This window comes from Oncorhynchus mykiss, chromosome 5 (assembly GCF_013265735.2).
Source record: "Oncorhynchus mykiss isolate Arlee chromosome 5, USDA_OmykA_1.1, whole genome shotgun sequence".
NCBI lineage: Eukaryota > Metazoa > Chordata > Actinopteri > Salmoniformes > Salmonidae > Oncorhynchus > Oncorhynchus mykiss.
In genome coordinates this window covers 34,400,228-34,423,476 of record NC_048569.1, presented here as the reverse complement: position 1 = coordinate 34,423,476, position 23,249 = coordinate 34,400,228, and the positions used below count along the sequence as shown (strand labels likewise).

Genomic DNA, 23,249 nt, shown 5'->3' with positions numbered 1-23,249 from the left:
TGTGTTCTTGGGGACCAATGCTGCAGAAAATGTTTGGTACCCTTCCCCAGATCTGTGCCTTGACACAATCCTGTCTCGGAGCTCTACGGACAATTCCTAAGGCTTGGTTTTTGCGCTGAAATGCACTGTCAGCTTTGGGACCTTATGTGTGTGCCTTTCCAAATCATGTCTAATCAATTAAATGAAGGGGTTTGACAACTTTCCGAATGCATTGTACATGGCTCCTAGCCTCCCACGCATAGGCTACTTTCTGTCCCTAACAATAAAACTGAAACTAAAACTAAACCGATATATAAATGTTGTTATAAAATTGAAGTACATAAAAACAAGTCAAGTTTATCTGAAAACTAACAAACTAAACTGAATTTCAAATAAAAAACAAATATATAAACACAATACTATAATAACCATGGTCTGCAACACACATCAACATGAGAAAAAAAAATTAAATCAACCATCATTCCATGCAGCCAGCTTAGTACTGAACCAGCCTTACGGTACACCCACACACTATGCAGGACAACAACATGACGGCATCTAATAGCTTAGCTGTGAAATCGATTGTACCCCTCTTCTAACACTTACCACAGACTAAAACTGATTCCACCAGAAAAACAATAATATTATAAAGGGAGTAAATTATATGAACTAGCAAGACAAACACACATTAATCCATCAACTGAATGGCATTGCTTTTTTCTTTATTTCTTTTAACTACAATAGCCATGTTAGTGTTTCAAAGAAATTGTGTCGATTCTAATTGAATTCTGCACCTCATTAGAGTGGACTTGTAGATTAGTAGCCACTCATATGGCTTCTTGCGTCTCTACATGTGAGCTGACTGCTAATGTTATTGAATTGATCTACTGTACTATAGCATCAGGCAAAGCTAGGAGCCTGGGACTGAACCCCTCCCTCTGCAACTGGATCCTGGACTGTTTGTATTATTATTTTTGCATCGTTTGGAAAGGTTTGTAAGCAAGCATTTCACTGTATAGTCTAAGCCAGTTGTATTTGCTGCATGTGATAAATAACATTTGATTTGATTTAGTTTAGTTTGCTATTATCAGAGATGGTTCATAACCATATAGTAATACAACCAAATATAACTATTTATGCTATTATATTTGATTTGTCTCCTAATCAATCAAAATATCCAGGTCCGATTTTAATTAGCATAAGGGGCCATGATTACTTATCATACATTTAATTATCCAACTGTACAACTGTAAGTCATTTTCTGTGTTGTACGTTTTTGTAGGTGAAAAAATGATTTATTTCCATTTCTCAGGCAGGAAAGTTAAGGTGTCTGTATAGCATTTCAAACCATTTAATTGGTTTGGAGATCACCAATGCATGTAGAGGTTTTCATAACAGCTACCATTTTAACAAGCTGATAGTGAGTGAATACTTATTTTGTTATATTCATATAACATACTACATATTAGAGTTAGGAAAAAAACATGTAGGGTTAGTCACCCAAGTTATTACAAGAGTCATTCAGTTTTGTTTGCCATATTGCTTATTATACCACTAATTGTATAAAGAGTAGCCAGGGGTAGCATGCCAACCAGTCTATTTACTCTGCCCTTACTAATATGGCCGCTCGAGACGGTCAACCGTAGAAGGCTGTATGGTGTACCAATTCCTGCGCGCGCAGCCACGAATACGGGAAAACAAGGAAGCAGACAGAGGGCTTGGTGAAGTTCTGTAGATAGAAAACAAGTGAACAAAACACTGTAGCTATTTGTAAAGTCTATCACTACCGCGAAATTAGCATTTATTGGGGAAAATAGTATTACGTTGATGACACTTATTATTTTGCGTCCAGCAGTAATACAGGTGAGAGGTAATGTTTATTTAGCTAGCAAACTATGCCAGCTCATCAGGGGTGTATACCGCCGATTCGGTTATAAAACGTTTATTAAACGGAAGCAAACGAAACGGGGAGGGGCCTACCTGACTTTTGTCGAATAGAAACAACCGTTTTTGCTCTGTTTGCTTCAGTTTGTTTATTAATTGATAAACGGTTTCCGTGATGAATACACCCCCCTTTGAATGTAGCTAGATAACGTAACTGTCAATAACACTGCCCAGTTTGCCAAAAACATTTTAAAGGCTAAATTAATCGAAAGCATCGTTAAATCTCCGAGCTGTTTCACAAAACCATCGTTATTGTACTACAAAATGCTCGTAATCTAGCGCCTGTCTCAGGCCATTCGTAGAACAGCTAAATGCGTTAGATGTTATGTTTCACTATATTGGGTTACATCCGAGGTGAGAATTTACAGATTTACAGCGTACACCTGTGTCCGACCCCATGGCCGTGACACACGTTCTCTTTAATTTTCTCGGCGGACGTCCGTATGTTTTGAGGTAGAAACTTTCAGAATTTCGTATGGTAAGTCACTGATCAGTGTAATATCTAGCGTGGAAGTATACTCACTGGCTGTTTGCAGCTGGCCATATGGCCAGCCCCTCATGAGTGCTCGACTCGCTGCACGCGGTTGATCTGTATCTTCCGCCGTTGTTTTGTCGTGCTTGTGTTTCTTTAGCGTTTCACTACGACGCCGTGTGCATTAATATATTGGTGGAACTTGCTGCCACAAACTTGAATTTACCTTACACAACTTGCAGACTGGCTTGTTCTATGTGTGTGTTGTGAATTGATGTAATGCTGCGCGGGTTCTCTGCTAATTATCCTGCGGGGTTTTTACTTGTTCATTCCCTTGCAGTGTGCGATTGTCGTGGTGGGATTTCCACTACATTGAGACATTAACTTTGGAGTTCCTTAACGGGTTCCTTAACGGGTGTAACTCCATATGGTGCTGTTTTTACTGCTTGGATATTAAACCGGCTACGTATTATTGCAGTTGGCATAAAACGAATAAATCAAATCCATTACCTGTTTTGCTGTTTTTTTTGTCTGCCTGTTTCTCCCTGTGTTTGCAGAGGTACTGGATAATTTATAATTCCTCCAAGCGGGTCATGACATAGCACTCCCAGGGTGTCGGACCCCTGCTTCGTTGTTTTGGCTGAGTTTATGGCTTCCCTTTGTGATGGTGCCATCCCCTCTGGGGATCCGCCACGCAGAGAGAGCGGTGGAGCTCCCTACTGGATGCCTGTTTTGTGTGGTGCCTGCACCTGGCACAATTGGAGGCCATGCGCGGGTGGGTCGGCCGGTCTCAGGCTGGGGACGAGGTCCATCCAACAGGAGTGGTGCGGCAGCGAGCTGTTAGTCCCTCTACTGGGCCCAGTACCCCTCCCAGGAAGCATGGCCGGAGCCACTGCAGGTAGAGCCCATCTGTTGCCAGTCCTGGACGGGGGCATGAATCGGCCGGGACCACATTGAATGGAGGGTACATTTCCTGCGTCAGGAGGTTGATAGCTTCAATGGCGATGACAACTGTTCCCTGTTAACCAGTAATAGGCTGTTCCTGGGGGACGGTGCTGGCACTGTTCACCATGAGCGGGGCTACCAGGCTGACAGGCCATCAGAAGCCGGAAACGGGGCTTCAGCGCCCCCAGCGGCTCGAGGCTATGAGGATCCTACTCACTTGGGTAACCACTGCACTGGACATCAACTGGTGGATGGCGATGACTCCAACTGTCCCAATCTCTGCTGAGTTCTGTGAGGCCTTGCTGGGCCTCTGCCAGGGCGGAACCCGCGACTGAAGGCGGAACCCCCCAGAGTCTTTGATGCGGACTTGAAAGCCACATATGGGTCCCTCTGCACCCTTGGCCTCCTTACCAACTGCTGCTGCAGGCCTACCTGCAGATTCTGTTTTCCCGGCTGCAGGAGGGCACATAGGAGCTCCTCCAGGACGTGATCAAGGTGTCTTGCCTGCTTTCCCTGCTCCAGAGGGATCTGGCCCGCGCCAACGGACGGGCCACGGTGCAGGTGGTTACCTCCCGGCGCCATCTCTGGCTGGCCCAATCGCGTCTGCCAGCTCTCCAGAGCACATTTGCCACTCACCCCATCACCCCAGGGCTGATGACATTCTAGAGCAGACTGATAAGGTTCATAGGGACCGGCAGACCCTGAGATGGTTCAGCCCGCTGCCCTGGGTCCAAGGCAGACGGACCGTCGCCACCCACCTGCACCCGAACAACGGTGGGGTCCCTCTCCTTCCCAGTCGCCTCGTGCTAAGGGACGAAAGCGGGGAGGGGCACAGCGTGCGGTGAAGCAACAGCCCATTTTTCCCACACAGGGCTTCCCCGGTTTTTGCAGAGGTACTGTACTGGGTAATTTATCCCTCACCGGGTTCCTATTCCACCAAGCGGGTCACAACATAAGCTTTCCCAGGGCGTCAGACCCCTGCTTCATGGCCTTGTTGGTTTGGCTGAGCTTATGGCTTACCTTTGTGACAGGTGAGATGGTGTTAACCGTCATTTCCATAGGGACATGCCTGGGAGACGCAGGCGCTCAGGATGCCAGAGGAGAGGCAGGACCCCTGACACGCCTTTCCTCGGCCGCTTCTCTCGGTCTCAAAGGGCAAAGTGGGATGAGGGTGTGGAGTCCCCCTGGGTGTTGTCCACAATGCTCGAGGAGTACCAACTCCAATTCCGGTGCCGGCCCCCGTCCTTCAGGGGCCTTCGTGTCACCACGGTGGACGACCCCCTGAAAACCCTGTGGCTGGAGATCTCCTCACTCCTGGACAAGTGAGAACAACAGACCAGCTCTTTGTCTGCTATGGTGAGAGAGTCCTGGGGGCTGGGCTATCAAAGCAGAGGCTCTCACTGGATCGTGGACACGATTACAACAGCGTACTGGCTAGCATGCCAGTGCTGGGATCTGTGGTGGCACATTCAACACGAGGTGTGGCTGCGTCCTTGGCTCTACTGAGATCTGTGTTGTGGCCAGCTGGGCTTCCTCTTGCACCTTTGCTAGGTACTTTTGGGTTGATTCAGCGGTACTAGTTGGTTGGTTCAGCAGTCCTGGGCATCGCCTCCCTTTCGTGGGACTGTGGCAGGACCCCACACACATACATTGACAGCCCCTGCGGCTCGGTCCCACTCTGGGACTTTGCCGCTGGTTGGCCAGGTCCCTCTAGCACCGACTAATCTGGTACGGGTATACCAATATATATTGGAGTGATCCAATATAGTGAAACATAACGAAGATTACTTATGTAGCCATGGATCACTCCAATCCTCTACAGTGCTACGGTGCCTCAAAAATTATGTAGAGAACGTGTCGCGGCCATGGGGTCTACGTACAGGGGTGGACCCCAGCTGTGACACCGGTGTATACGGGAGTAAATATCAATATATTGGAGTGATCCATATAGCTCACACAACTGTGGTTACATGCGTAACCTTCAATTTTTGTCCTCCCGCGTTACTTAATACACAGAAGATCTCCGCTAAACATAAAATCACATGGTTTCTCTGCCTTTCTGTGACCACCGATAACTTCAGAACGAAGTTGACAACAAATACAAAGCTGACAATGTCTTTTGCAATTGATACAAACGAAGACGTATAAAAAGATGATTCAAATGAAAACTGATGACTGCATTAAAATATAAATACATTAGACTATAGGCATATTGCAATGTATTTAATGTTGACTCAATTGCTTTTATATTTAGCTACTTACTGTCTGTAATTAGTCTCAATATATTCATGATGTGTAGCCTAATGTGCACAATTTGGCAAATCATCATTTAGTACATTATTATAATGTAAGAATTAGAATAGCCTCCTCAATATGTGCAGCCATAGGTGATAACTTTAATTGTGGAATAATTATAATGTTAGTGTAAGTTTTAAATGGGGAAAGCTGATCCGAGAGCAGCGTTTCATTTCTTTAGACTCTATCAGTATCGACACATGCCTCAACGACGCACTTATAGCGAACGTTCTCTTTGCGTGGTGTTTTGGGAAACGTTGGGTGTTACATCTTCGGACTTTGTAGGAATGATGCATCTTTAAAACACTCGTAAGCGAGTTCCATCGCTATCGGGAAACCAGGGCCTCGGTTGTAATCATTACGTATCGCAACGGAAACCGTTTACCGTTTTAAGTACCAAACTGAAGCAAACAGAGTAAATGCTTTGCACAACCTTTAAAAAAATATGTTTTTTACTCGTCATACGTTATACGCTGCTGCTACTGTTATTTTATTCCTAGTTGTGTACATATACAGTATACCTCTTACCTATGGTACCCATAAATAGCCAAGTTATCGTTACTCGTGTATTTATTATTACGTGTTTTACTTTCATATTAGTTCTTTATTTTATTTCTCTCTGCATTGTTGGAAAGAGCACGTAATTAAGTATTTCACTGTTTGCCCACACCAGTTTTTTACGAAGCAGGTGACAAATACATTTGATTTGAAACGGGGAGGGACCTACTTGAATTTGTCCAATAAACTCGTTTTCATTGCAAAACGTTTTCTGTTTGGAGTAATAAACCGTTTCTGATGCAAAACGTTTTGCAACAGAGTCGGCGTAATGAATACACCTCTGTTGTGCAGTGCCTAGCCTCCAAGTTGTGTGCCTGTAGCGACTAGCTAGTTACTCTGTCTGTACAGTATTTAGCTAGCTATAGCTACTTATGTAAGTTATAACTAGCTATTCATATATCGCTTTCTGGACACTAAGTTATATGGTCTATATGAGTTTCCATGTTATTTGAATGCCATTCAAGTTGTCGCCTTCTCCATCCTGACACAGCTCCCGTCTTGTAATGATGCCTGCACGCAGCACTGTTGCTGCTGGTGGGGTATCCAGTAACAAAGTTAAGTACTCAAGACTAGCTGGCGATGAGGATGGCTACATTGACTTGCAGGTGAGACACAGACAACTGGATGTTGCATTACATGCATATCTCTCTTACCTCCCAACCACCTATAGTTGAGCCTTTTTGGAGTCATCTCTGTCATATCACATATCATTGTAACCTGTGGTTGTCTTGGTTATTATGAATCCTATCTTTTTACCTTTTATACCAAACAGTTCAAGAAAAGCCCTCCCAAAGTTCCCTACAAGGCTATTGCCCTGGCTACGTTCCTCTTCCTGATTGGCTCCTTACTGATTGTAATCGGTGCGCTTCTCCTTGCAGGATCCATAGAAGTTTCGGTGAGTAGCTCAGACATACATACACTACATAGCCAAAAGTACGAGGGCACCTGCTCGTCAAACATCTCATTACAAAATCATGGCCATTAATATGGAGTTGGTCCCCCCTTTGTTCTTCAGGTAAGGCTTTCCACTAGATGTTGGAACATTGCTGCGGGGACTTGCTTCCATTCAGCCACAAGAGCATTAGTGAGGTCGGGCACTGATGTTGGGCGATTGGCCCTGGCTCGCAGTCGGTGTTCCAATTCATCCCAAAGGTGTTCGATGGGGTTTAGGTCGGGGCTCCTGTGCAGGCCAATCAAGTTCGTCCACACCAATATCGACAAACTGTTTCTGTATGGACCTTGCTTTGTCATGCTGAAACAGGAAAGGGTATGGCTGAATTAGCCGAATCCACTCATTTGAAGTGGTGTCCACATACTTTTAGTGTATATGACGTCATTGCAGTAGCTTGACCTCTTAAAACAACGGTGCCCTTTTTGCGGGCTGATATCCTGGCTTGAAAGAAACCATCAGCAGCAACATCACCTACAGTACTACAGTATTATGTGATGACTTTGTCCGGCTCCTCTATAGAAACAAAGTAATCTATCGCTGGCCCAGATTCACACACTGAGGCAAAAAAAAGGTTGATCAAAGTGGAATGAAGGCAGGATCTTCATTGAATAGCAATGAAGAGTGGGAATTCAGTTCCTGATTCTGCTTTGTTCAAGTTTATTTGCCGCTATTCTGAATCTGTGAGCGACAGTAGGCTGTTTGAGATTGCGCAGATTGAAAATGTGCCAGCCTGAATGGCATGATGCTCTGTTCCAAGTTGTCAAATGAGGGTTTGTAAGGTCATGGAAATTAATTTTATAATTGTTGATGTAATTCATGAAAACACACTTAAATATGATCAATCAATAAAAAAAACGACATAGCCTTTATTTAACTGGGCAAGTCAGTTAAAAACATCTTATTTACAATGACTGCCTACCCCATCCAAAACCTCCCCGAACCTAGACGACGCTGGGCCAATTGTGCGCTGCCCTATGGGACTCCTGATCACGGCTGGTTGTGATACAGCCCGGTCTGTAGTGAAGCCTCTAGTACTGCAATGCAGTGCCTTAGACCGCTGCGCCACTCGGGAGCCCTTATTGGAATGACCCTTCAGTGCCTGTCTGTGGTGCTGCGTGTCTGCCAGTGGGCTATTGCCCGTGGAGACAGAGAGCGACATTTCAGCAGCAAGTATAAAATGACAGACAGACTAACTAGATCACCAATTCAAAACATAACTTGTAGCAGTTAACTATAGCTAACTAATCATTTATTTCATTGTTGCCTTTCCACCAGCACTGTAGAGCCTAAATAAAAGCTGGGATTCCCCTCTACACAGTAGCCATGTAATTATGACAACGTAAAACATATTCTAAGAATAGTTTAATTGACAAATAACTTGCTGTGCATAAACATGTATAGTTAGATACATTGTTTTGAAGTAGCATACCTTATCCATTTGATCCCTGATTTGTTGAATGAAGGAATTAAGTATTTGTTTGTAATGTTTAAAAAGCCAAGCCTGCACACCCAGGAGCTCTCCAGATGGAGGGTTGACCACATGCTGACAATGTGTGACTAACAGTGCAGATCTATGTGGGGTGCTAAGTGGCAAAACGGCAGGAGGTGGTAGGTCTACATGGGATCACACAGCAGCTTTCCATTCAAAATGCTTACTTTTTCATGTAGGATATAGTCATGAAAATTTGGTTAAGTCATAAAATGTGTATGAACCATTAACAGTGAATAATCAGAGGTCTCTATAGCATAATGTCATTTGTGAATTTTGGTGGACATAGTCTAATGGACCGACATGGAAAAAGACAGCGCCTGCACTTATTCCATCCCAAGTCATGCACTGTACAATGCTATAATGTAATTGTAAATGACAATGGCAGGTTATTCATTGCTTTCCTCTTCAGGAACATCCTAAAGGGGATCAATGTATCAGGTCTCCTAGGTTCCTCCAGCACCTGGCTGATTGAGCTTGACGTGTAATCCTTTCCTGGGTGTCTGTGCATTTCACATTCCACACCCATGTAGATCAGTGACCATTCAATTCCAGATATTTCAAGAGTTCTCATCTCAACAGTGTGTGCACATAACATCAAAAACAAACCCCTAAATTAAAACCGATTTACATCATTGCATGCCATGAAACATGTAGTACTGTATGTGGTCATCAGTGTCCATTTCTAGCACACTCCCTCTAGTGTGACATCACTTGGAGAATAAATGCTATGTGTGTTGACTGGCCATGTGGGGGTCAGTATGCCTACGTAGTACTTCCTCTTACAGCCCTGCCTTGTCAGGGTTGTGGTGTTGTATGATCCATATGTGCCAAATTGTAATTTGATGGATAGAGCGCCTGTATCTGTGTGTGCGCGGCCTCTCTGTGAAAGATACTGAAACACAGGCTAATTTGTTAATCAGGCACTGATTGTGATACATAAACTAAATAGGCAATTATTTTTCAGCACCCGGACCGTACAGTTCCAGTCCTCATCATTGGGATCCTTGTGTTCCTTCCTGGATTCTACCATTTACGAATCGCCTACTACGCCTCCAAGGGTTACCGCGGATACTCCTATGACGACATTCCAGACTTTGACGACTGAGCCACCTTTTTGCCCCTGTTAGCTGCATGAGACTGTTTCATTTACCTCGAGTATCTCCCAGACTGAGAAACAGCATCACCAAGTGGCTTAACTTTACTCTTTGTTTTATTGCATATCACACGTGTGCAATGCGACTGTGGCTTTGGCTTTAAACTTAACAGTATTTATTACTGATAGAGTATTTAAGATATGCAAGGCCTGTTATATATTTGTCATGACTATCTGTTTGTAATGCTCTCTAAAGATGTGTGATTGGTTGTAAAAGAGACTATCCAGTTTACGTTACAGATTTATGATAATAATAAAATGAACTATCCAATGGCATGGCTTTGTACAAATACCTGATTTTTCTCTTTTTTTTCTATTAAAATAGGAAAAATTATACTTCCATTTCTTGATCAACATGCTACTTGTTACTTTTTTGCAGGATACATAGAGCGTCTTGCTAGATTGCACTAATGCACCTCATTTGGTCTTGTTTGAATGTCCTTTTGCTTTCAAGATTTTAAGCTGCAAGTAGCTCGTAAGCGTATACACTGAGTGTACATAACATTATAAACACCTGAACTTTTCATGACAGACTGACCAGGTGAAAGCTATGATCCATTTATTGATGTCACCTGTTAAATCCACTTCAATCAGTGTAGATGAAGGGGAGGAGACAGGTTAAAGAATGACTTAAGCCTTGAGACAATTGAGGCATGGATTGTGTTTGTGCCATTCAGAGGGTGAATGGGTAAGACAAAATATGTATGTGCCTTTGAGTGGGGTGTAGGTGCCAGGGTAACTGGTTTGTGTCAAGAACTGCAACGCTTCTGGGTTTTTCACTCAACAATTTCCCGTGTCCACCACCCAAATGACATCCAGCCAACTTCACGCAACTCAATATTAGGAAGGTGTTTTGTACAATCAGTGTAGGTCTTTGCTATGAACATTGCAATAACAAGGTTTTACTGATACTATAATTGAACGAGAGACTGAAAAACAGCTTCTATCTCAAGGCCATCAGACTGTTAAACAGCCACCACTAACACTGAGTGGCTGCTGCCAACACACTGACACTGACTCAACTCCAGCCACTTTAATAATGGGAATTGATGGGAAATGATGTAAATACATCACTAGCCACTTTAAACAATGCTACCTTATATAAATGTTACTTACCCTACATTATTCATCTCATATGCATACGTATATACTGTACTCTATATCATCGACGGTATCCTTATGTAATACATGTATCACTAGCCACTTTATACTATACTATGCCACTTTGTTTACATACTCATCTCATTTGTACATACTGTACCCGATACCATCTACTGTATCTTGCCTATGCTGCTCTGTACCATCACTCATTCATATATCCTTATGTACATATTCTTTATCCCCTTACACTGTGTACAAGACAGTAGTTTTGGAATTGTTAGTTAGATTACTTGTTATTACTGCATTGTCGGAACTAGAAGCACAAGCATTTCGCTACACTCGCATTAACATCTGCTAACCATGTGTATGTGACAAATAAAATTTGATTTGATTTGATTTGTCGAAGTGCCCCCTCTTGTGGTCTCAATTGAAACATGTTTTTTATGACCTGCCTCTGTTCTGGAATAATAGCTTGAAGAAATATTCCCATATCATCTATTGAAATATTTTTGGGCCAAATCTTTGTAATGGAATGGGAAATATTATTTACAGTCATCGGTAATGGGGTATAATGCATTTGCACCAGGCTTCATTACTGTCAGACAAACTGGAATAGCCTGCAGTTGTTTTTCCAATGGAAATATCTTTTTCATTAAAAAAAAGCATACATTTTGTGTGGATATTATTAAATTCTTCTTCTAGTGTAGCCTATTTTACATTTTCATTCAGTCTAGTTTCACAAATCTTTAATTGTTTATTTGATCAGCTAGTTTTAGTCCATGCAGGAAAGCAACAGGCTGTATCACAACCTGTGGTAATTGGGAAACCCATAGGGCAGCGCACAATGGGCACAGCGTCGTCGGGGTTGGCCTTCATTGTAAATAAGAATGTGTTCTTAACTGACTTGCCTAGTTAAATAAAATGTTTAAAAAAAACAAGAAGGCCTACAAAATACAATTTTAAACCACACACAAACGTGCTAAAAAGGTAAATAGACTGGAGAGTTAAAAGCACAATTGGTTCAAACCTTTTTCTAAAATTGTACGTGCGTGCGAGCGCTTGCCTGCGTGTGTGAGGGAGAGCGGGAGGGGGAGGTGATTGGTCAAACAAGCGGCTCAATGAAGAGGGAAGAGGTGAGAGAGTAGAAACCTTCGCTACGGAGCATCAAAGGTGCAGGGAAAGTTATTTTCTGCTTTTTAGGGTACTTTCTAACATTGGGAGTATCGTGAATCTTCGTATACATGTTGGATATTACTGAGGAAATATGATGGATATACAACGCGTCTAGCAATTGTATTTGAGAATTCAGCGCAGAATGCGCCATCATTGATTTGCTTTAAATTGCATATACTATTCGATATTTCAGTAAGGATCAGCAAATCTGTTGAAACTTGAAACAACATATTTGCCACCTGAGAATAACACGGTGAAACACCTGTAACTTTTGCACTGAGGACTAGAGGAATTACTGAAAGAATACTTCAGACTGACGCACTAAATGGAAATACAACCTGCCTTTATTTGCATTAGTGTAAAACAGGTAAATTGTATTTTGCTAACTCAATTTGTTCCCCGACAACTTCAAGATACATTTTTTTTATCTCTTCTGTATGGCTTTTTAAATATTTATTACTAGAACCTTGTAGGATTTAACCTGTTCAAGGACTTAAATGTGAGTCTTGACCTATCTCAAAAGTTATTTTACAAGCCAGTTCTTTTTGAGCGTCTTTATTTTAGACTAACCTCGACACTTGTACCTGCTCTGATGTCGCAGACATGACAAACAGGGAACTGGGATACTTGTTTAAGAGATCACTGGGTTCATTGTACTCTGAGCCAGTGTTTGCAGTTGACTACCATGCCAGCCTCATATTTATTATTTATGCTCAGGTTTAAAGTCCTCCTGAATCACTGGAGTCACGTGGTGTGAGGTGACTTTACTCTTGCCTTAGTAATTTAGGACACACAATAAAAGTAATTGTATAATAGGCTATTGTAAAACATGTGCTAGCATTGCTGTGAATTTGGGTTGTGGGGGTTATGTTAGTTTACTGTAGATTTAAACCACATACTCCAAGCATATACCATTTGATGCTTTTAAATTGAGATTGTTATCACTATTGAGTGAAAAGGGGTAAAAAAAAATAGGCTATAAGTGTGAACTGCATCAGTCATGATGCGATTCCAGCCCACTGGCAAGAGATCTACTGGTAACTCTCCTCCAAACAGAATGTAATCATTTCCCTGATGATTTCTAGGTTCAGGGAAAACCGTCCCTTTTATTTTGCTATTACTCAGAAGATGCCCTTATACCTTGAGGCTTAGAGAATGAGAAGCCTAATTTGTTCTGAATAGAGCACAATATCTCACCTGTGGGGTTCTGAGTGCTTTGTTATGACTAGGAACAACCAGTCCTCATTACCTCAGTCCTCAAACCACGGCTGGCAGGATCAACCTGCATTAACAGGTGTGTAATACACCTGCTTATCCAGTCACCTCTGTGTGATCATCAAAGACACCTTTCAAATCTATTATTTTGCTTGTAGAACATTTCTACATCTCTGCAACAAACACACACACATTCACAGAGCTTCTAAAAATACTTTCAATCACGGCATCACTCAGAGGTGTGGGATCTTTGTGGCCTCTCTTAATATTGCGGCCAATGCCTCACCCCCAAAACCCACGTGATAGGCCTAACCCGTCTCTTCCGTTTCACATGAATAGAATAAGAGTGAGAATCTCTCTCGCACCCATAGTGCCAAAGGATGAGTTGGAATCCTTCCCTCTTAAATGCACATCTGGCCAAAGCATCTATTTTAACAGCATCCAGAGCTTCCTCTCTAGCCAGTCCAGGCAGGGTTATGGCCGGGTTATAGAGCTAGGTGAATGGGTAAGTATTCTCTAGTGGCTACAAATCAATCGCTGCCCATTTCCCTGATTAAATGTAGTAATACACATAGTATTTCACCAGTAACATTCTCACTGCCCTCCCTGCTTTCCTATATGCTGATAAATCAAAGATAGGCATTGCCCGTTGACTAGGGCTGTTGTTTTTGCTCTACAAACATTGCAGGAGCGTTGTGTTAACGTCATCAGTGTGTTTGTAAGGCGACGCTGCTTATTGGAGGCAGGAAGTGTACTCAGGGAATTGCCCAGGCCTAGGTTGCCACGGTTAAAGAAGCTTCACAGCTCTGTTTCTCACTCTGTCTCATTCTCTTAGTTATGGTTCAATAATGAGTAAACTCCTTTATTGATTAGGCCTAACACTTAACCAAACGGATAAACAACACCTTTTTCCCAATGTTTTCAGACCTTTCACTAGTCTACAACTACGTACAATCTCCTCTCTCTCTCTGTCTGTCTCTCTGTCTCTCTCTCTGTCTCTCTCTCTCTCTCTCGACTATCCCAGTATTGACTATTGCTCTCTCTGTCTTTCTCTCTCTCTGTCTCTCTCTCTCTGTCTCTCTTTCGACTATCCCAGTATTGACTATTGCTCTGTCTCTGTCTCTCTCTGTCTCTCTGTCTCTCTCCCTCTCTCTGTCTCTCTCTCTCTCTCTGTCGACTATCCCAGTATTGACTATTGCTCTGGCTCTGTTTTTCCTCACCCTCTTTTATTGCTTTATTGCAGTGATGTTCCTTTGAAGAGAGAAGCAATCTTTGCTTGCTTTAACAAATCATGGTCGTAAAACTGTACATTCACTATGTATGGCTATTGCACCACCCAAATCACCTCCATTGTCACAGTCCGATTGTACACTCAGGGCTTACTTTGCATTTAGATTAGGATTCAGATTAGGACATCTTAGAATGAGACAGACCTACAGCACAGATGAATTATGTCATCGGTCTCTTTATGAATGCTTAGTTGTCTCTTCTGTGTGGCTGGCCTCCAGAACAGATTATTCTATCTACCTGACCTCCATGCTGGAGTGAGACGGGCATTTAAAAAGCACTGGGAGTAGGGTTTCTTGGAGTAGGGTCTCTTGGGTATTAGTCCTTGTTCATTGTGAGCCAAATGCTAGGACAGTAGGTTTGCTGCTTATCCACAGAAACACAGTCAGCCATGTGTGTACACACCAAGCCCTTCTTCCTAACCAGTCAAACCTTTCATCCTCTCTCTGTTTGGGAGAAAAAGAAGAGGCAGCTTGCTTAGTAATGCAATTGAAATAGAGTGACAACAGACAAGCACACTCAAATTGGTTATTACTGTAGTACTAGAGACTTCCTCATGATACTCAATTTACAAGACAATCTTATTTAATTGCGTTTGTCATCTTGTGCAAGAGAGTCCTATAAAGTTTTATGGTGAGTGTCAATTTATACGTAGCCTATGACCTATATGAAATTGTGTTAACAGGGTGAGTCTTGCTGCACGTATTCAGTTGGTCATTCAGGGAGCGGTCACTGTTGACCTTTTGCTCTCCCTCTCTAATACCGACAGTGAAGCCCCATAGAAAATGGCTTTCTATACATATTCAACTGTACTTATGCACTATTTACTATTGATACTTTTTACATTTCAATGCATTCAATATTTTTTATTGAAGTTAAAATGCATTTTGAATTGCTATGAAATCCTCTTGAGCTTGATTGCAAGCTCTCTTTGGTGGACTTGTTGGTTTGTGGGTGTATGCGTAGGATGACACGTGTCCGTGGGATTTGGTGAGTGCCGCTGCTCCCTCTAAGAATAGCCTTTGCTCTTGCGGTCTGCAGTGGCTCTAATTAACTTAGCGTAATAAGCTGGCATTAGTGGTGTGTGGTAAAGTGTGCTGGGGATGGAGTGTTGAGTGGAGTATTAGCCCGTTAAATCGCTCCCTCACACGAGCACGCCACACACGTCTTATGTGGTCAAGGACTCCAGCAAAACAATCCATGCATCTCTAGCTTTATGGAGGCATACTGTAGGCATCTAGATACAGCCGTGGGCCAATATTTTTCAGAGTGGATGGTCGTCGGGGCAGAACATCATTTTAATAATTTATACACTGCAAATTGACCACAACTAAGCCCAAAAATAGATTGTATTTGAAAATAACAATAACTTCATACCTTGATCATATTGAGACACAATCATAGATTCATCTTTCTTTATTAGAGGGGATACTTGGGAACAAATTAAACAATTTCTTTGCTGAATTCCAGGTGATTTGACCAAAAACTGGTGGGCCCCCAAAAAATGGTTTGCTGTCCGGTTTTGGCCCACAGGCCGCCTGTTGCAGACCCTTGCTGTAGGGTTACTGTAGGTTATAATAGCAGAGGCTCTGACTTCCCCCCTGACTGGAGACCTTCATCATGGATTTATGGTGGATCATAAAAACAAGCACAGTATCGTCTTTGACCTGCTTGAAGGAGCCTACTGCCAGCTTTATGCCACCAATGACGGATGCACCACATGCAGTACAGTGCTACTGGCTGCTGTATGTCTGAGGCAGCCCAGATTATTTCTGTCCTTGACTGCTGACAGCCAACAAGTTCACTAAGCACTCTGAGAAAACCACACTGATTCTTACTGGAGCTGGTCAGGTGCTCTGCAAAACGGACTCTGTAGATTTATGTGACATTTAATGAGCATTGAAGTTATGAGAACCATGTAGGGCTGGGAGGGTTTTGGCAGGGTTGTCTGTTGGATATCCGTTTGTGAAATGATATGGGGTGAATTCCAATCTTGAGAAAGGTACTTGAAGAAATCTAAACACATCTTCCATATGTCTATAAGCTAGACACAACTGTCAGTTCTCTCTTGCCCGCTAGTTTGGAGAGAGGTGACAGGTGTCTGTTTTGTTTGCAAGATGCAATGTGTGACAAGTGTGTATTTTTGTCAACAGATCAAGTATGCTGGAGGCTGTTTGACTGGCAGCTATGGGACCAAAAAGAGACTATTTTCTGGATGTTACCATGGTGACGGCACTGTGCCTTCTGTGTGAGTAGAGTACTTAATGCTTTCCCTCTGTAATGAACTCTCTGTCATTCGCTCTCTCCACAGCCACATCCATACCTGTCCCTACATTCAGCCATTTCCCTCAGCAGGATTATAATGCGTATAATGTATTTTTTGTTGTTGACCCTCATAGGGGTCACTCACGGTCAGAAGCCAGTGGTGCGTGCCAAGGTAGGGGGTGTGGTGGAGATGGCGTGTAGACTGCCACTCCCTTACGCGGGTGCGTCTGTGCCCCTGCACGTGGTGGAATGGGTGCGCCAGGGATTCGACATCCCAGTCCTGATGAAGTTTGGAGTGTATGCTCCTCGGGTGCATCCCAACTATGAGGGTAAGTCCATATTCAGCCCATCAGAGGCTCGACTGGGATCTAATCTTACAGTGAGAGTGTTTCATTTCAGCCCCCTGTCAGATCCGTCTCAGCGCTTTGGTATCATCTGTTGCCCAAGGCTGAGGTTTCCAGACCCCAAACAGTTTTTTCCAGAAGCCTTGTCCATTAACACTGTCAAGCCCCCTTTCCTACAGTAAAAGTCCACCCAGACTTCATCCTACCTATATCCTTCCTTAACAGCTATCTTCACTCAAAAAACAACAGTAACTCCTCCCTTTGTCAGCTTCAGTCCTGCTAACTGCACCGCACCCCAATGGTCTGTGTGAGCTGGGGGCTTTGTGTTCGTTGGTCCTCTCAGATTGCATCATGGTCTATTGTCCCCATTCCGCCCAGGGTCAGAGAACAAAAGGCAGTCTATGGGGGAAAGAGATCTTCAATAGAGCAGAAATACCTTTTGTGACGGCTTCTGTCCTTTAAAGTCTCAGACAAAGGGATTGACGTGGACAGAGGGAGAGCATGTCTGTGTGTTTTAGGACGAACCTAACTAGAGGAAGATCTGTCTTCCAACGGGTGTGAGATTAGAGCTGTCTCTGATCATTGGAATTTGTGCACGGGTGCAGTGCATTCATATGTGTGTATTGGCTAGGGCTCAGGAATCACACTATACACCTGTTCAGCCAATTCGTATTAGAATGTTAGAGAGCCAGATGACACACCCATGCCAACCAGACAGGGAAATACGATAACCATACATGCCTCATTGACACTGCTGTAGAGCAGACTTGCTATAAAGCCATTCAGAGTAATATGACTTGGTGATGAGAGATAACGGATGCCTCAATCTTTAGTGCTGCTCTTGCCAAAGAAAAAGCAAGAAAGTCAATCACTCAAATGAATATATAAAGCCCTTTTTTCATCAGCAGATGTCACAAAGAGCTATACAGAAACCCAGCCTAAAACCCCAAACAGCAAGCAATGCAGATGTAGAGGAAAGTGGCTAGGAAAGATTCCCTATAAAGGCAGGAACCTAGGAAGAAACCTAAAGAGGAGAAAGTCTGACTAATGTCCTCTGGATAGGTCAGCCCTCTCCCCTCTATTACGGAGGAGGAAGAGCTGAATGGGTCTTTTCAGTGTTTGTTGTGTATATAGAGCAGAGGAGAGGGAGAGTGCTGTGTAGAGAGAGAGAGAAGTGATCTGGAGAAGTGAGCAGGTTGTTAGTTCTGTACACACAGAAATGCTGATTCAGACCCCGGGAGAGAGAATAGTCAATGCTTTGTGAAATACAGCTGTATAAATGCTGTGTAACATAATGATATCCTGTACTCTACATTACTACCAGAGTGTCTACAAAGCAAATCATAAATACATAAAGAATATCCCCACTGTACTGGCCTGTATATTTTCCAACATCTACGGACCAGCTCTGGATCATATTACGATTATTAGGCTACTGACTTATATTGAATGACTAATATTTCATTAAGGCATGCATACGGCACCATAGCAGTTTCCTAGTCTCTGAGTTGGTAGCCAAACTGTGATGATTCAAATGTCAAATGATCACAGCGTCTCTTAACAGGAAAACAACATGCAGACATTAGGAACTGAAGGGTTTCAGGAGGTAACTCTATCTGCTTTCTTCTCTGACCGAAACTAGAATACCAGCGCCTGGGAAACCTTTGCCCAAGGGTGACGACATGTCTCAAGGAAGGGATAGGGACCATAGATTCTGAATTTCATATCCGTGGGCACTTGGAAAGTCCCATCGGCAACAAAACATATTCAGATATTTACACAAATGCAAAGCTGTTTATAGTAGATTGAAGGCAGCCTGTGTGCAGGTTTAGCATAATTCAGTGATCCTGATCTAATCTGTTTGATTGTTGCCATTCATCTACAAATTAAAACATAACATTTTATTGGGTTGTAGTGTATTGAAATAAGTGCATTATTTGAGCTGAGTCATTGTCATGTGTCTGTGCTGCTAGTGTAGATGCTTTCCCGTTGGACTGTCACCTGAGAGCTGAGGCCATTGAAGGATCAAACCTAGCTGGGCTTTGTCTAGTGATGCATTCAGAGCAATGGGGTGTGGTCCAATTCTTTGAGTTGCAGGACTGGACATCCAATGGAAGCATTATTATTATTAGTGACATCGGACTCTGATGTCCCACACTTGTATCTGTAATAATGGGTGTGGGAGAGAGTGTTGTCCTGGATTAAACAGACAGAGACTGACATGGCGGTCAACATAAATACTTTTTGGATCATTAGAGTGCCAAAGGAGAGGAGGGACCGGCAAGTGGAGAACGAGAGAAAGAGGGGGAGGAGTGGTAGCCTCGCGAGAGGCTTGATCCCTCGAGCTTACGTGAATGGTTCGCTGCAGCATTAATAAGTCTGGTATATACGAGGCTAGAGGAGTGGTGGAGGGGAGTGACATTTGGTGGTTGCAGAGAATGCCATGATGTGGGAGAATGGCTGCCAAAGAGAAGGCTCACTGGGCCAGTCTTGTGATTGTATTTAAATCAACAATGCCTTCACTGAAACCCCACACTAAGCCCCACTAAACTCATTACAGAGTTGATTTGTTTGCATATGCAATATCGTGCCTGTGTTAGTGCATACGTGTGTGTCTCTCCCTGTCTCTATCTCTCCTTTTGCTTTCTCTCTCTCCTCTTGCTTTCTTAATTTACATATTATTCAAATCTAGAGATGCACTTTTTTCATGTGAACCTTTTCAAATCACAACAGCGGTAGGTGATCCAATCCCTAGTTGGTGTGTGCGTGCGTGTGTGTGTGAGAATGGGTATGTTGCTCTGACCGTGACACATGTGGATTTAGCCCCCATTCCATTTGGAAAAAGTAAACAGCATGTGATGTCATAGTCGGTTCCTCATCTGTTATCACAGCCACCACCCCTTTAACTGCAGTAGCTTCCTGATCCCCACTGTGGGCATAGAAACGGTCCCTCCCTGTCACTGGAGACATGGACTGGCGTTAATGATTAGCTCAACACACCTCAATGACTCAATGTCACAAACACATTAGCGCTACAGTGTGAGGCAGGCTCGCGTTCTTGTAATGTCTTGTATGTTTATGCAGCAGCTGTATGTGTCTGGATATTCTCCTCAGTGCTTCCCTGTCTGTGAAGTCCAGGCTTATCACGCTGCTAAACTGCACTGTTTCAGTCATTTAGTTACAAATATGGCTTAATTGAATAGCAAAAGAAATGACAACTTAAGAGAAATGGAGTGAGGGAGATGAGAGAGACGCCACAGGGAAGGAGGGAGGGGTGAGTCAGCAAACACCATTGCCACAGGGTGCAGTCACCTGGCAACCAGGAGATAACATTTCAAAGCTCTCGATGACGATCCCAGTGCGTGTGTGTGCGTGTATGTTTGGAAGTGAAGGCTTTATCTGTAGGCAATTGAAGTATCATAGAACACTCCTATCAGTTGTAAAACACATTCTTTGTATTGAACCTCCCTGAAATTCCTCATTATTTCCAATGGTTTGATTGGTTCTGACCCTGTCTCGTGCCCTCTCACTCCTGTGTCCTCCCCTGTGTCTCCAGGCCGTGTGTCTCTGGTGAGGAATACTGTCTTGAGGGTGAAGGGGCTCCTCATAGAGGACCAGGGCCTGTACGAGTGTCGCATCCTCCTGCTGGACAAAACCACAGATGAGACCCGCAATGGCACCTGGACCCTGCTGTCTGTCACCGGTGAGAGGAGGGGCTTGTGATGGGGAGGGGCTTTATTTTAAGGCCATACAGTCCTACTATCCTCATCGTACCCTATCATATCATATACACACACTCCCTCTGTCTCTCTGTGACCTCTTTCAACAAAACACGACTGCTCAGACAAACGCACCCATGTAGGACACGTTCCTACTAGGAAGACTTTTGGTGGGGTGAGAGAGGAGCAGGAGAGGCGCCGAGGCATTAGGACAGATTAGCCAGGCACATGGCCCGGGCAACGGCAGGGTCATGTCTCAGGCTCATTGTCTAATAAGGTTAAGATGCCTTGGCAGGAGGGCCTGGAGCACACGGCCAGGCAGAACATCTCTTTCTGTCTCCTAAACAAACACATGCTTTACTCATGGTGAGCTGTACAGTAAGTGACTGGCCTCTAAGGGATGTTTGCTTACCCCAGGTCAAGCGCCTTCAGCCAATATGACTTTAAACTATGGTAAACCTGCTGATTCTGCTTTGTTTTTGTGAGATCTTCACCTTTACAAACTGTTTAACTGTCTCTGTGGAAAAGGGATAGAGGATGTTGTGTTGACTGTCTTTGTTGTTGTTCTGTAGCTCCTCCTATTTTCAGCAAGACCCCTCCCCCTGTCATGGAGGCTCTAGTGGGGAATCCTCTCTCTCTGGCCTGCGTTGCCCATGGTAACCCACCACCCACCATAACCTGGGCTAAAGATGGTACTCTCATTGAAGGAGACAAGGTTGAGGTGAGGAATCAAAAAAACATCACCCCTACAATCCAACATTGCAATCTATCTCTCTCTCAATGCAAACTTTATTGTCCCTGCAGGGAAATTCATTGCTCTCTCTCTCCCCCTCTCTCAGTTTCTGAGTGGGACGCTGTCTCTCAGAGCAGTGGACAGGGAGGCAGGAGGACAGTATGAATGTCTCGCCTCCAATGCGGAGGGCAATGTGACTCATGTGACAAAACTTAAAGTCAAAGGTCAGTCGCTATTTGTCTGTTTGTTTGTTCAGGAGATTCCCGTCAACAGTTTCCCCCTGGGTCATACTGGAAGAACAGAAACATTCATAGGAATCTCCCAACACCTTGTCTAGTAGGCTTCTAAACAGCTCCTACCCCCAAGCAATAAGATTACTGAACATCTAATCAAATAGCTACCCAGACTATTTGCATTCCCCCCCCCCCCTCTCTCTCTTTTACGCTGCTGCTACTCTCTGTTATTATCTATGCATAAGTCACTTTAAACTCTACCATGTATATATTATAAACTCTACCATGTATATATTACCTCAATTACCTGCCCCCGCACATTCACTCTGTACCGGTACCCCCTGTATATAGCCTCGCTATTGTTATTTTTGCTGCTCTTTAATTATCCTCTGAGTGTCGAGAGTTGTTATCGCCATCTGGTGGTGGTTGTGTGATGTTCAGTTACAGTTGAACCCAAGGGTTTATATGGTGTGTCCATACTGTGGATATTTTCCCTCATAAATTTCACTTATGTAACAAAATATTTTCCATTTATTTTTTAAGTCGCACTATGTTATGTCGCATGACGTCAATATGACCAGGATATGCCGTTTTAGATTTGGTTGTGTTTTTGGCAGTGACACCTGTTAGGATTATAATAAGGCTTTGATTTCTGGCTGTAGTCACTTTTTCAAATCCTTATGTAAGCCTATAAAACAGGCCTTCAAACAAATCCTCTAAGTATTTATCCCAATCAGCCATAATCTCCCAACATGAATGTCACTGTCATGCTGTGCAGTGTTGCTCTCACCAGATAACTGATTGGAGTTTAGATATCTTGCTAATCTGCCATGTCCTGCTGACTTTTATCATAGAAAAGATCAGGGATTTCTTTCCATCTCAAACAGGTCCTCCAGTCATTGTTATCCCCCCGAAGGACACCTCCCTCAACATGACCCAGGATGCCCAGCTGCAGTGCCAGGCTTTGGCTGATCCTCCCAACATGACCTATGTGTGGCAGAGAGAGGGAGAGAATGTCTACCACATAGAGTGAGTTTGGTACATTTTGACCCGGTGTCTTTATATTGGATTTGTATATTTACATGGGATTTTGCGAATGTTGTAATGTTTCTAATGAGGCGTTTGCTCCATTTGAATGTCCTTTGCGGGTTCTGTGTCTGAATGGGTTTTATGTTTTCTTTTTTTGTTGTTGTTAGGGCTCTGAAGTCCCGTGTGAAGATCATGGTGGACGGCACCCTCCTCATCACCCGCATTACCCCAGGCGATTCTGGGAACTATACCTGCATGCCCACCAACGGACTGTTGACTCCGCCTACTGCATCTGCCAATCTCACTGTGACACGTAAGTGTCCATTTGTTGATGCGTTCCTCTCCAATCTTCAGTCCCCA

The 23,249-nt window shown here is 43.6% G+C and overlaps 2 protein-coding genes across 8 annotated transcripts in view; both read left to right on the top strand.

The window, feature by feature from the left end:
* The first annotated feature begins 1,636 nt into the window (after positions 1-1,636).
* tmem230a (transmembrane protein 230a) lies at positions 1,637-10,079 on the top strand. Of its 4 annotated transcripts, none has more exons than XM_021602550.2 (4): positions 1,637-1,842; positions 6,684-6,798; positions 6,966-7,088; positions 9,602-10,079. In XM_021602550.2, the coding sequence occupies exons 2-4, from the start codon at positions 6,697-6,699 to the stop codon at positions 9,740-9,742; spliced, it is 366 nt and encodes a 121-aa protein (XP_021458225.1). In that variant the 5' UTR covers positions 1,637-1,842; positions 6,684-6,696; the 3' UTR covers positions 9,743-10,079. The 4 variants fall into 4 exon arrangements, with proteins under 4 accessions (XP_021458225.1, XP_021458224.1, XP_021458223.1 ...); XM_021602549.2 differs by having other exon boundaries at positions 1,653-1,849; XM_021602548.2 differs by lacking the exon at positions 1,637-1,842 and adding an exon at positions 1,900-2,277.
* A 1,867-nt stretch (positions 10,080-11,946) lies between these two features.
* The window catches only part of igsf9a (immunoglobulin superfamily, member 9a), a 30,501-nt gene continuing 19,198 nt past the window's right edge, over positions 11,947-23,249 (top strand). For 2 of the 4 annotated variants that reach the window (XM_036977336.1, XM_036977333.1), the window contains exons 1-8: positions 11,993-12,431; positions 16,720-16,814; positions 16,966-17,160; positions 20,732-20,878; positions 21,467-21,615; positions 21,734-21,851; positions 22,748-22,889; positions 23,057-23,202. In XM_036977336.1, coding sequence (XP_036833231.1) covers positions 16,754-16,814; positions 16,966-17,160; positions 20,732-20,878; positions 21,467-21,615; positions 21,734-21,851; positions 22,748-22,889; positions 23,057-23,202 — 958 coding nt within the window. In that variant the 5' untranslated portion in view covers positions 11,993-12,431; positions 16,720-16,753. Of the gene's footprint in view, positions 12,432-16,719; positions 16,815-16,965; positions 17,161-20,731; positions 20,879-21,466; positions 21,616-21,733; positions 21,852-22,747; positions 22,890-23,056; positions 23,203-23,249 lie in introns of all 4 variants that reach the window. The other 2 variants (XM_036977335.1, XM_036977334.1) reach the window with 2 other exon arrangements.

Excerpts from the sequence above, each read along its gene's own strand:
- tmem230a (XM_021602548.2), top strand. The coding sequence starts at position 2,249 with ATGTTTCACTATATTGGGTTACATCCGAG. Across the intron at positions 2,278-6,683 it reads TATATTGGGTTACATCCGAG|CTCCCGTCTTGTAATGATGC; the intron begins GTGAGAATTTAC and ends ATCCTGACACAG. Across the intron at positions 7,089-9,601 it reads CAGGATCCATAGAAGTTTCG|CACCCGGACCGTACAGTTCC; the intron begins GTGAGTAGCTCA and ends ATTATTTTTCAG.